Source organism: Macadamia integrifolia, chromosome 12 (genome assembly GCF_013358625.1).
Source record: "Macadamia integrifolia cultivar HAES 741 chromosome 12, SCU_Mint_v3, whole genome shotgun sequence".
Lineage (NCBI taxonomy): Eukaryota > Viridiplantae > Streptophyta > Magnoliopsida > Proteales > Proteaceae > Macadamia > Macadamia integrifolia.
In genome coordinates, this window is record NC_056568.1 from 21,476,952 (window position 1) to 21,489,406 (window position 12,455).

General features: G+C 36.7%; 1 protein-coding gene across 1 annotated transcript; it reads left to right on the top strand.

The window, feature by feature from the left end:
* The first annotated feature begins 639 nt into the window (after window positions 1-639).
* Window positions 640-6,478, top strand: LOC122094794 (disease resistance protein RPV1-like). The gene is given in 8 exon segments (XM_042665393.1): window positions 640-1,166; window positions 1,274-2,009; window positions 2,643-2,939; window positions 3,031-3,232; window positions 3,322-4,719; window positions 5,038-5,204; window positions 5,297-5,419; window positions 6,368-6,478. Coding segments are annotated over 8 exon segments (3,561 nt in total).
* Window positions 6,479-12,455: the final 5,977 nt, after the last annotated feature.

The window sequence follows — 12,455 nt, forward strand, 5'->3', positions numbered from 1 at the left end:
AACATTATTGAGTTTTCCTTCATCCAAATTCAACAAAATCAAAGGATTCGAATGGTCTCGAAAGGGTAACAGAGAACAATTAGATACTATTATTTAGAAAAAAAATTGGCTACTATCCGAGTTGCAGTTAGATAACTATTACTTGGCCTACTGACAAGTAATTATAACCCCTACTGACAGCCAACAAAATGAATAATTCACTTTTCCCTAAGGTTTACTTTCCAAAATGGGTTTTAAGATTCCATTTACAAATATCCTCATAGGGTTCCGCTAATATTTGATTGTATTATTGACATAATATTGACTTAAGTAAAATAGAGGTAGAGGAGGAGCTTTAATAAGCCTAGATGGGTGGGTCAACCCTATTCAACAGGTGGAGGGAAAGTTTCTTCAAAACCATTAATAGGCCCTGCTTTACGGAAAAGACAATTCAGAAAAGCCGATTGCCATGACTTCGATATATATAATTGCAATCCTGCTGACTAAACTAATGGAAAGATGGATAGAATTGTAGATTATACCCATTTTTATAAATGTGATGTGGAAGGTCGTGGGAGATGGTGGATTCCACGTTCACCTAAGCATAAAGGGACAGAAACTCCTCATTGACTTCCTCTTCGCAACTGCAACTGCACCTTCATGGCGACACATGATGGAGCTTCCTCATCTTCCTCCACTGCAACTGCAACTGCAACTGCGAGTGCAACTTCAACCATTAATTCTGACGTGTTTCTCAACTTCAGGGGTAAAGATATTCGTAATAACTTCATGAGTTTCCTTTACAGAGATCTAACAAGCGAAGGAATCAATGTGTTCATCGATAATGAAAACCTGAGGAGTGGAGAAGAGATCAAACCTGCACTCTTGGAAGCAATCCAAAGATCCAAAATCTTGATTCCTGTCTTCTCTAAATGCTATGCGGATAGCAAATGGTGCCTCATCGAACTGGTTGAGATAGTTCGTTGCCATAAATCATCCAACCATCAAATAATTCTTCCAATATTCTTCAATGTTGAGCCAAGACATGTTCGCCATCAGACTGGATGTTTTGACAGATCGTTTCAGAAACACAGTAAGCATTATGATACTCAAACCATAAAAAGATGGAAGGAAGCTTTGACTGTGGTAGCAGGAATATCAGGGTACGAGCTCAAGCAAGTAAATGGGTAATTCAGTTCTCAACCCCCATGATCTTCTTTTATTTTGAATCCCCTATTTATATCTCTTAATTTTTGTTTTATTTACTTTCTCGACACACACATATTAATTGCAGGATTCAATCGAAGCTAGTGGACTTAGTTGTTAAAAGGGTTCTGAGTGAATCGAGTGGTAATCGCTTGGATGATGTTAAAAATCCCATTGGATTAGATACCCATGTAAAAGTGTTAGAAGATCTATTAAATGTTAACTCTAATGATGATGATGTTCGATTTGTGGGAATATGTGGTATTGGTGGCATTGGGAAGACAACTATTGCAAAGGCTCTCTATAATTCCATTTTTAAAAGATTTCATCGGAGTTGTTTTTTAGCAAATGTCAGAGAAGAAGCATCAAAGGGTTTAGTTTCTATACAAGAGCAACTTATTTGTAGAGTCTCCAAAAAGAAAGTTGACTACAACATACAAAATGTTTATAGAGGAAAAGAATTGATAAAAGAAAGGCTACAAGGAGAAAATGTTCTTCTTATTCTTGATGATATAGATCATGATTCCCAACTCGATGCTTTGGCTATTAATTACAATTGGTTTAGTCGTGGAAGTAGAATTATCATAACAACTAGAGATAAACGTATTCTAAATGTTGCTAATGTTGATGCAAATAATATACATTGGCCAATTGAATTGGATGATGAACAATCTCTTCAACTCTTTAGTTTGCATGCATTTTCAAGGGACCAACCTCCTGAAGATTATAAACAGCTTTCCCAAGATGTGCTACACTTGGCGGGATGATTGCCATTAACCCTAGAAGTGTTGGGTTCTACTTTTTGTGACATAAGAGAAAAAGATGTATGGAAATGTATGTCACAATAATTGAAAAGAATTCCTCTTCATGAGGATGTCTATCAAAAGTTAAATCTAAGTTATGAAAATCTAAAAGAGAATGAGAAATCTATATTTCTTGATGCTGCATGTTTTTTTGTTGGATGGAGGAAAGAACTTGTAATTTCGGTATGGGATGCTTATGGCTTTTACCCGATATCAGCAATAAAAACACTCACTCAAAGGTCCCTCCTGAAATTTACCAATAGAGTATCCTATAACAATTTAATCAAAGATTCCTACGATGACCTAAGGATGCATGATCAAATTCAAGCTATGGGAAGGGCCATTGTTTTGAAAGAAAGCCTTAAAGAGCCTGGTCAATGTAGTAGGTTATGGTATCGTGAAGAAATCTTGGACGTATTAGAAGAACCCAAGGTAAGGCTTTTTCTTATGCTCTTTTTCATTTTTATGTTAGTGTGTATTAATCCTAGCTTATTGAGAAACATTAATATGAAGTACATGAGAACCAATCCATCATAATAAATAAAAACTGCATTCAATGCGGTATTCCCTACATCTCCTTTTTTTTTTTTTTTCCCTTTTTGTTAGTTTCATTTGGTTTGTGCGCATCACCTTTTCACTTTTTTTACACTACAGGGAACTCCTCAAATGATTGAAGGCATCCTCTCATCCCCATATCAAATGGATCTGAGTGTACGCCTACATAAGAAATACTTTGCAAATATGTCCATGTTAAGAGTCCTCTATATTAATGGAGCACAATTCGAAGGAGATTTTCCACATCTTCCTTCTACATTGACATCATTCAGCTGGAGGTTATGTCCTCTAGAAATTCTACCATCCAATTTTCATCTAAAGAAACTAGCTCATATGGACTTATCATTCAGCCAGATTAGACAAGCTTGGAAAAACAAACCTCAAAATGTAAAACAGGTATAGTATTTATCCTTTCCTTTTGTCTCATTTTGTTAAATCGTATTATAGATATAAATATATTAATTATATTATTTTATTTGTTTGACAGCGGTTCCAAAAGTTGAAAGTTCTTTGTCTCCAACAATGTGTCCATCTATATGAATCGCCTGACTTTTCATGGTTTCCTTACCTAGAAACATTGGATCTTAGAGATTGCTTTAGAATGGTTAATTTACACGAATCCATTGGTGACCTAAAGTCTCTAGTTATGCTTGCCTTGGATAATACAAAAATTGAAGAACTCTCAAACAGTATTTGCAAGCTGAGTTCTCTCAAAAACCTGAGTCTCAGACAGTGTTCATCACTCAAAAGCTTGCCTGAGTCAATTGGTGATCTAAAGTCTCTAGTTACACTTTCCTTGGTGATACAAAAATTGAAGAACTCCCAAATAGTATTTGCAAGCTGAGTTCTCTCGAAGATCTAAGTCTCACACGGTGCTTCACACTCAAAAGCTTGCCTGAGTCAATCGGTGATCTAAAGTCTTTGGTTACGCTTTCCTTGGTTGGTACACAAATTGAAGAACTCCCAAACAGTACTTTCATGCTAGGTTCTCTCGAATATCTAAGTCTCAAATGTTGCTTATCCTTTAAAACCTTTCCTGAGTCAATTGGTGATATAAAGTCTTTGGTTACGCTTTCCTTGGTGGGTACACAAATTGAAGAACTCCCAAATAATATTTGCAGGCTGAGTTGTCTCGAAGTTCTAAGACTCAGTAAGTGCTCATCACTCAACAGCTTGCTTGAGTCAATTGGTGATCTGAAGTCTCTGGTTATGTTTTCCTTGGTTAGTACACAAATTGAAGAACTCCCAAACAGTAATTGCAGGCTGAGTTCTCTCAAAGATCTAAGTCTCGGACAATGCTCATTACTCAAAAGCTTGCTTGAGTCAATTGGTGATCTGAAGTCTCTGGTTATGTTTTCCTTGGTTAGTATACAAATTGAAGAACTCTCAAACAGTATTTGCAGGCTGAGTTCTCTCAAAGATCTAAGTCTCGGACAATGCTCATTACTCAAGAGCTTGCCTGAGTCAATTGGTGATCTAAAATCTCTAGTTATGCTTTCCTTAGAAGGAGCAAGAATTGAAGAATTACCAAATAGTACTTGCAGGTTTAGTTCTCTCAAAGACCTAAGGATCACAGGGTGCTTCACACTCAAAAGCTTGCCTGAATCAATCAGTGATCTAAAGTCTCTGGCTAGGCTTTCCTTGGATGGTACAAAAATTGAAGGACTCCCAAATAGTATTTGCAGGATGAGTTCTCTTAGAAATCTATATCTCAAACATTGCTCATCACTCAAAAGCTTACATAAGTCAATCAGTGATCTAAACTCTCTAATTACACTTTCCTTAGAAGGTACAAAAATTGAAGAATTACCAAATAGTACTTGCAGGTTGAGTTCTCTCAAAGATCTAAAGATCACAAGGTGCTCCACAGTCAAAAGCTTGCCTGAGTCAATCGGTGATCTAAAATCTCTGGTCAAGCTTTCCTTGGATGGTACGAAAGTTGAAGAACTCCCAAACAGTATTTGCAGGATGAGTTCTCTTAGGAATCTATATCTCAAACAATGCTCATCACTCAAAAGCTTGCCTGAGCTAATCGACAATCTAAAGTCTTTGGTTGAACTTTCCTTGGATGGGACAAAAATTGAAGTACTCCCAAACAGTATTTGCAAGCTAAGTTCTCTGCAAACACTTAAACTCAGAAGAATGGAATCACTGAACAAGTTGTCTGAGCCCATTGGTAATCTTGGATCTTTGGTTAAACTTTATTTGGACTGAACAAATATTAAAGAAGTGCCTAATGGTGTTGGATGTTTGAAGAAACTTGAGGTATTAAGTGTGGAGGATGGTCATATCATGGTGAAGCTACCAATGAATGGGGGGAGAATGAGGTTTTTGCGTAGCAATAACCTGATAGGAACCAGTATTGTACTATCACAAGATGATTCGCTATTGATGCTCCCTAATTTAGTCGAATTGAAAATAGGGAACAAGCTTGAATCTTCTCTCCCACCCTGGATTTGTGGTCTTCAACATCTTAAAATTCTCTTATTGCAAGGATACACCAGACTGGCGTCAAGCCTGACTAATTTTAGGAAATTAGAACTTTATAATTGCAAAAAGTTGAAGGATATTCAAGGCCTCAAGAGAATAAGGTCCCAGTTACAGCTATGCATGAATGACTGCTACACCATAACAGATGCTGGAAGGAAGATACTTGGGCAAGTCGATTCTCTATCTTGTTGTGCCCAACTCTCATTACTTGCAATTAGTTTCTTAAATTGATGTCCTTTCCTTTTCTCTTGTTTTTTTTACAGGGAACACTTTTAGTAGATGGTGATGGGTTGCAGAGAAATGATTTCGTGAATGTTAATGATGATGGGGTATGTAAGAGGTTAACTCTGTGTTTTGTTTTTGCATTCACCCTGAAGGAACAAGAGGTATGGCAAGAGGGTGGTGAGCTCCTGAACTTTCATTTAAGTCTTAACACTTTTATCCATCGAAAAAATGGAAGTGGCATCCGGTGTGTGATTCAGCTGCCAATGAAGGGTGTTAAATTTACTACTGAGCGAGATTTAATATACATTCACCATTTCAAAGACTTTGACTGGTTTGGGATTCCATTGGAAGGAACAAGTTCAATTGAGATACGAAAATTTTGTTATATAGAGTCAATCGAGCCCCAGAATCAAAGGTATTCGCAAGGTATTCGCACCTTTTTGAAGTGAAATTCTGTAAGCTCTTATTGTAGGAGGAAAGCAGGGTATGGGAGGAGAAGCAAATACCTAATAAGCAATCAGAATGTAGTTAGGTGAGGAGGATGATAGCAGATTTCTTCAAATGGTCACACGACGATGCTGGAAGATCCCTCTCTGATGATGCTGTAGAAGAGATGAAGAAGATGGTTTTCTCCAATTCTTCATATGATGATAAGGATGATTGTAGCTCATCTTCATATGGTGATTGTGAATCTTCTTCATTTCTTGATGATGATGAGTCTTCTTCATATGATGATTGAGAATCTTCATTTCTTGATGATGTATCTCTGTTTGCCCCTAAAGAAGTGGAGGTTGGAGAGTGAGTAATAAAACAATAGGAAACAGGTTTGTATTTATCCACTTGCTTTCTATTTTAATCTTTGTGTTTTTATCCATCAAATTTTTTAAAAAGAAAAATAATATTAGGAAAATCTAACCATGTGTATATTTGTTGATGCCATCAGTTTAAACCTTTCTGCTCTAAAATGTTGTTAAACACATGAACTTAGATAACAAGTTCCTATCCTACTGCCCAAGGCCAATGAAGTATGACAAGTTTACAAGCAATATGTAAACCAATTAAGAGATTTCTGATGCTAGTAAGACTTGGAATATTAAAATTTCTTTCAGTTGATGAGAAGTTCAAATGAAGTAGAATCAAGCAGTGCATGTCTTGGTAGTGAAATTGATGATCTTGGGCTTGAAAATGGTGGCATGGAGTCCAATCTGTCTAGATATTGAAGGAGCCTCCAAGGGTCTAGACGTTAAATTGCAATGGTCTGAGGTAGTATTTCGGTGAAAATTTATAATAAATGTCAAAACTTATTGTGATACTTAATTTCCTTAGGAGGTCATGCTCTTCTTGTCAACTTAAAAATTGAATCAATGAAGAATATGATACAGTCAAGAATTAACTATCCATGCTGTTTTTTAGTCCTCCGATGAACAGCACTTGGGTTTTTTTTAAAGCAGTATTAGCAGTGAAAGTTGTTGATGGTTCTCTTGATCATGTTAATTTCACTGGGAATATTAGTACTAATCCTTCTTGGTCAAAATTTTGAGACTTCTCTCATTCCTTCTCATTTCCTACTTGGGTTTTGTCTCATTTTAGGATAGCTATTTATTTTCCCCTGTTGCAGAACAGAGTATGCAATTTGTCAAATATCTCATTAGAAATATTCCTCAAGTTTTCATTTTTCTTTCATTGGTAGTTGCTGTGCCTTGCATAGAGTTCCTCTAGCAGCTGGAGCAGTATTCAGCCACAAGCCTAGAAAAGTAAGAGTTTACTTCCATGAGTTACGATGGTTCAATCAATTAAATGACATTGATGTCGATAACCAGCCCCCCCTTTGGCGGGAGAACAGCAGCACAGGTCCGATTCATCAAAACACTTCTATTTTTGTAAGTTATATAATAGTAGACTGTGTTTTTATGGATTTCCCATGGCTTTTTGTACAAAATCTTGGTACTTTGTTCGAATTATAAGTTGAGATTTAACTTGTTACATCGGTTATCTATATTTCTAACCTAACCTCAATCTATGTTACTTTGGTTTTTTGTTTGTAACTTATAATGACATTTCCATTCCGAAGCATGGGTATGGACTTTTATAGTGACTACATGAAGAGCTTTAGAGAGAACATGTTGGATTTCTTAGAGGTAGGACTTATTACAGACATTGAAGTGGGGCTTGGGCCAGCAGGAGAACTCAGATATCCTTCTTATCCACAAAACCAAGGATGGGTCTTCCCTGGCATTCGAGAATATCAGGTGAGATTAATTTATCTTTTCACTACTAAGACTAACAACTAGTGGTCGTTGCTTAAAATTTTGAAGCATTCACTGTCATAATCCTATTAATGTTTGGTCATGGTATCTGGGCTGGCATCTTCACTGATTGCCCTGAAATTAAGAAAGCATTTGCTTCTATGACCCTTTATTTATTAGTTCTATAACACTTGATACAGCACAAGGAGTTTTGTCAGGTAATCAATCCCTCATACTTTATAACAGTGATGAAGGCCTCAAAGGCCTCAAATTGACTAATCTTGGTGCATCTGGTGCTACATGATTGATTTTGTAGGGGAGGCCATAGATTGTGGTTGGCAGCACTTGACTACTTTGACAATCATCCTCGGGATTAAGATCGGTCTCCTTGCAAAGGTGAGTTGATCATTCTCATGAGTCATACTTTTCTGTTGCTGGCATTAGATTGCATTGGATTGTTATAAAATGATTATTAACCACATGTGATTCCTGTAAATGATTATATCAACAGGTGGGTTCAGTTTTACTGACCAATTCCCAAGTGGGATGGTATTGAAAAGAGTGAGCAAATTATGATTAATAGTTAATGGGGATTTTCAGTTCAAGAGCCATACATGAAACTATGGGATGAGAAAACAATTTAACGAAATCCTAGTTCTGTGGCAGGGATTATTGGACTGGTTTGGTATGTGGCCTTCCTTATATTCCTCTTCTTCAATGTGTACTTGCTATCTTCACTGGCCTTTACAGCTACAAGGACCGTATTCAAAGAAGGAACTGGTTCAGGTTAATTGGTCCAGGAACTGTCATCAATACTATACCACAACCACAAATATTTTCAGTTTCTAACTTTTTACAAACTTGATGTTATAGGTAGCTGCAATTGCTGCTGTCTGTGTGCAACCAGAAGCATATTATCGACGAGATGGTTTATTTGGAAGGGATTCCCTTGCTGTCAAGATGTGAGTTGTTTCATGAGGCATCTGAAACTCTTTCTCATCTTTTTTCTGGACTGTATTTTCTCTTGCTCTCTTTGGAGGGATTCTCGGTGTGTTTCAATGTGGTGTGGCATCCTCATGTCTCTATTGATGATTTGTTCTCATGGTGGAAAGGCAAGGCGAGGGAGGCTTCATTGAAAGAAGCGTGGCTAGCTGAAATGATATTGGTGCCCTATTTCCTTTGGTTGCAAAGGAATGCAAGGTGATATGAAGGTAAGACCTTGAGTAGTGAGCTTGTCTTAAAACGGATTTTGAATGGGATTATTAGGCAGCAAGTGCCTCTGCTTCAAGGTCAAGTCTCTTCGGTGGCTTCTCTGTTATGCTCTAGAAGAATTGGTGTCCCTATCATTCCTAGGAAGGCTCTAGTTGTTATGGAGGTTTTCTGGTGTGATCCTTCTGATCCTTGGGTTAAATTGAATGTTGATGGATGTTCGCTTGGCAAGCCTCGGAGAGCTGGTGCTAGTTGAATTTTTTGAAATTCTCAAGCTAGAGCTATATCTTCCTTTGGAAATTTCCTTGGCCATAGAACTAAGTATGAGTTGTAGTTCATGGCTTTGGTGTATGGTTTGTTGGTGGCTAGGGATCTGGGCATTCAAAATATTTGGATTGAGTGTGACTCGGCAGCAGTGACGGCTGCAGTCTATAGTGGTTCCATACCCTGGTGTGATAAGCACTACTGGACTTTTCTCTGGCATAATTTGGCCTCTATTCACCCATTGCTTTACGGAGGCTAAACCTATCGCTAATTTCATTGCAAAGTTGGCTGCAAAATATGGTGTTTTTCTCATTCGCCTGTCTTGCCTTCCAGTATGCAAGATGAGTTGCTGTGGATGCCCTTTGCAGACTGAGATTTCATGTCTCTTACAGGTATTTTCTCAGTTTATATTGCGGGCTGGCTCCTTGCCGATGGCAATGCCGAAGGTTGGGTTTCAGACTTTGCTTTTTTTGCTGGAATTTCTTGTGTGATTTCCACTCTGGTGCCTATCTTTGTAGTCCTATTTCTCTCTTTATTTTCTACTTTTTTAATACGTATGATCTTTTAGTGAAAAAAAAAAAGAAGAAAAGATTGGATTGACAATCTGAATAAGTGGCAGTTTTATTTATTGAAATAGTTCTCTAAAATGACTGTTTCCCTCCCCTCCCCTCCCCTCCCTTCCCTTCCCTTCCCTTCCCTTCCCTTCCCTTCCCTTCCTTTACATTTTTGTTGTTATGATGAACATGACTAAACAATGGATGAGAATTTCATACTTCTAATGGTTGAAAACAATAAATGACATGGAAATTTTTTTGTTTTCTCCTTTGCTTTGTCTAATCCTAACAGCACACTTTGATTGCACAACCATTTAATCTTTCTATCTTTCCGTTGGAAGTTAGTATTGGTAGGTTGCTAGGGAGAGTAGATATGAAGATGGTTTTAGTGTATGGTATCGGATTGAGTGTCGGTTATCTCAAAAATCAATACAGTATGCATTTGGATTGGTATCAAATTACCAGTATCAGATAGAAATACCTCTGATTTTCTTTAAGAAGCATGGTAAAAATTTCCCTTCATGCACCCACAGTGAAAAGAGAACCTCTTAAACCACAACATTTGTCAATAAAAATAAAAGTAGAATGACATTGAAACAGATTGCCAATACGATAAAATAACATGCACTTTTAACAAACAAGAGACATCTTAATATGGAATCATTTCAATGCGAACCAATTCAATTGATACAGCTTTTTAACCCAAAAAAAAAAACTATTTTTTGATATGGAATCAGATCAATACAGATGACCAATTTCAAAATTCGGATTGGTCAAGTCAACCATGGTTGATCTTGATTCAAATCCATTATTGCCAAGAATCCTTAGAATCATTGAGTTTTCAGATCTACATACCGATTGTGGGGCTCTTGAGAGCAATTTTATACGGATCAATTCAATCACATTAATATCAATCGTGACTAATATGTAACGGTGTCAAAATTCCAATTGAACCGATGAAACCGACTCAAATTGACTTGGACTAACCTGAACTGAACAAATCTTTATTGGATTGGGGTATTCTGAAACCGAATCCAAATCGAATAAAACCTAAACCAGCTTTTATCAAACTTAACATGAAAAACAGAAACCAAGTCCATAAGAAATCGATAATCATAAGAAACTTATTCATTTTTTTCTCATAATTCATGTATACATATACATGTTAAACTACAAAGACACCCCAACCCCTACTTGCACGGTATGTAATTCCGCGTTTTTATCACATTGTGATGGGACCCACTTTGACCAATCCAACTCGTATGTTGAGATTTGTCAGACTTCACGTAAAATGCATGAAGCGTCGATACGTATCTTTTATCTGTACAATTCTGTTATTAACTCTAAGAACAATTGTGCTCGGTGAACTTAAGGCACCGTTTGATAACGTTTTTACTGGTTTTGTGTCTAGAAATAGTAGAAATAGAATTTTACGTTTTTAAAAATAAAAATAAATTTTATTTTTAATCTCGCTCTCTCAAAAATCGATTCACACATATTAATTGCAGACCGAGATTTCAAATCGATTGTTATCACATATTACAACTACTATAACAAGTTATCAGCTATTACGTCATCAAATCGATTGGATTTTTTATTAAATTTACCTTCTCGATACACACATATTAATTGCAGACCGAGATTTCATGTCAGATGGATTGCCTCACTTCTTTTTTTAATTTTTTGGTAGGTTATGCCTCACTTTTCATGAGCTTAAAAACCATGTATGCCAATTGTTGGGATTAATACAAAACATAAATTTAGGAATTTTGAATCTTAATTAAATTCTTTTATAAGCCTTTTTTAAATACACCATATGATTTTTGGCATTTTGGTCCTAGGTTATTTATTTATTGGTAAAGTGGTCCTAGATTAGTTAGTGATTAGTCTCCTTCCACATTAGGTGAGAGGATTTATCTCATAATTGAGAAATATGTAATTTATGTTACAGGAAGTTTTTCCACATAATATACCCATAAAAGTATCGGAAACCAGGTTGGCTTATTCCGATTGATTTTGATTCTCACAATGCTTTTAGAATTGATCATAATACTCTTTCACATTATTTTTGACAATGTTTCCTTATGTTAATCAATAAAATAATATAAAATCAAGGATCAAATTTTCCTTCATGCACCTATGGTGAACAGAGAACCTCTTAAACCACAACATTCATCGTTGAAAGTGAAACCAAAATGACACTGATACGGTAAAAAAAAATGGTTTTTAACAAACAAGTGGCATCTTGATATGGAATCAGTTCAATACAAACCAAATTCAATTGATACGGCTTTTTAACAAAAAAATCCAAATCACCAATTTCAAAAATCAGAATTGGATACCATGGATGATCCTGATTCGAATCAATTATTGCCGAGAATCCTTGCATTGAGTTTTCAGATCTACATACCAATTCTAGGGCTCTTGAAAACGATTTTGACTAATTTACGATCCAATTTGGATCGAGATTGACAAGGGCCAATCCGATCAATGGTAACATGTTTCGAATGCTTAATATAGACCCATTCAATCACATTGATATTGATCATGACTATTATGTACGTAGGGGTGTTAAAATCCAAACCGAATCGGTGAAACCAGCTCAAAATGACTTCAGTTAATTTGAATCGAACTGTCTCACCATGATCTGAACTCAGCTCATGTACCACTTTAATGGGCGAACAACCCAACCCTTGGAACATACCACAGCCCCAGGTGACGAAGAGTCGGCATTGAGGTGCCAAACCTTCTCGTCGATGTGAACTCTTAGGGAATATCAGCATGTTATCCCTAGAGTAAGTTTTATCTGTTGAGCGATGACCTTTGTTTTATCAGTTGAGTGATGACCCTTCCACTCGACACCATCGGATCATTGAGGCTAACTTCTATCCTTGTTCGACAGGTGGATCTTGAAGTCAAGCTCC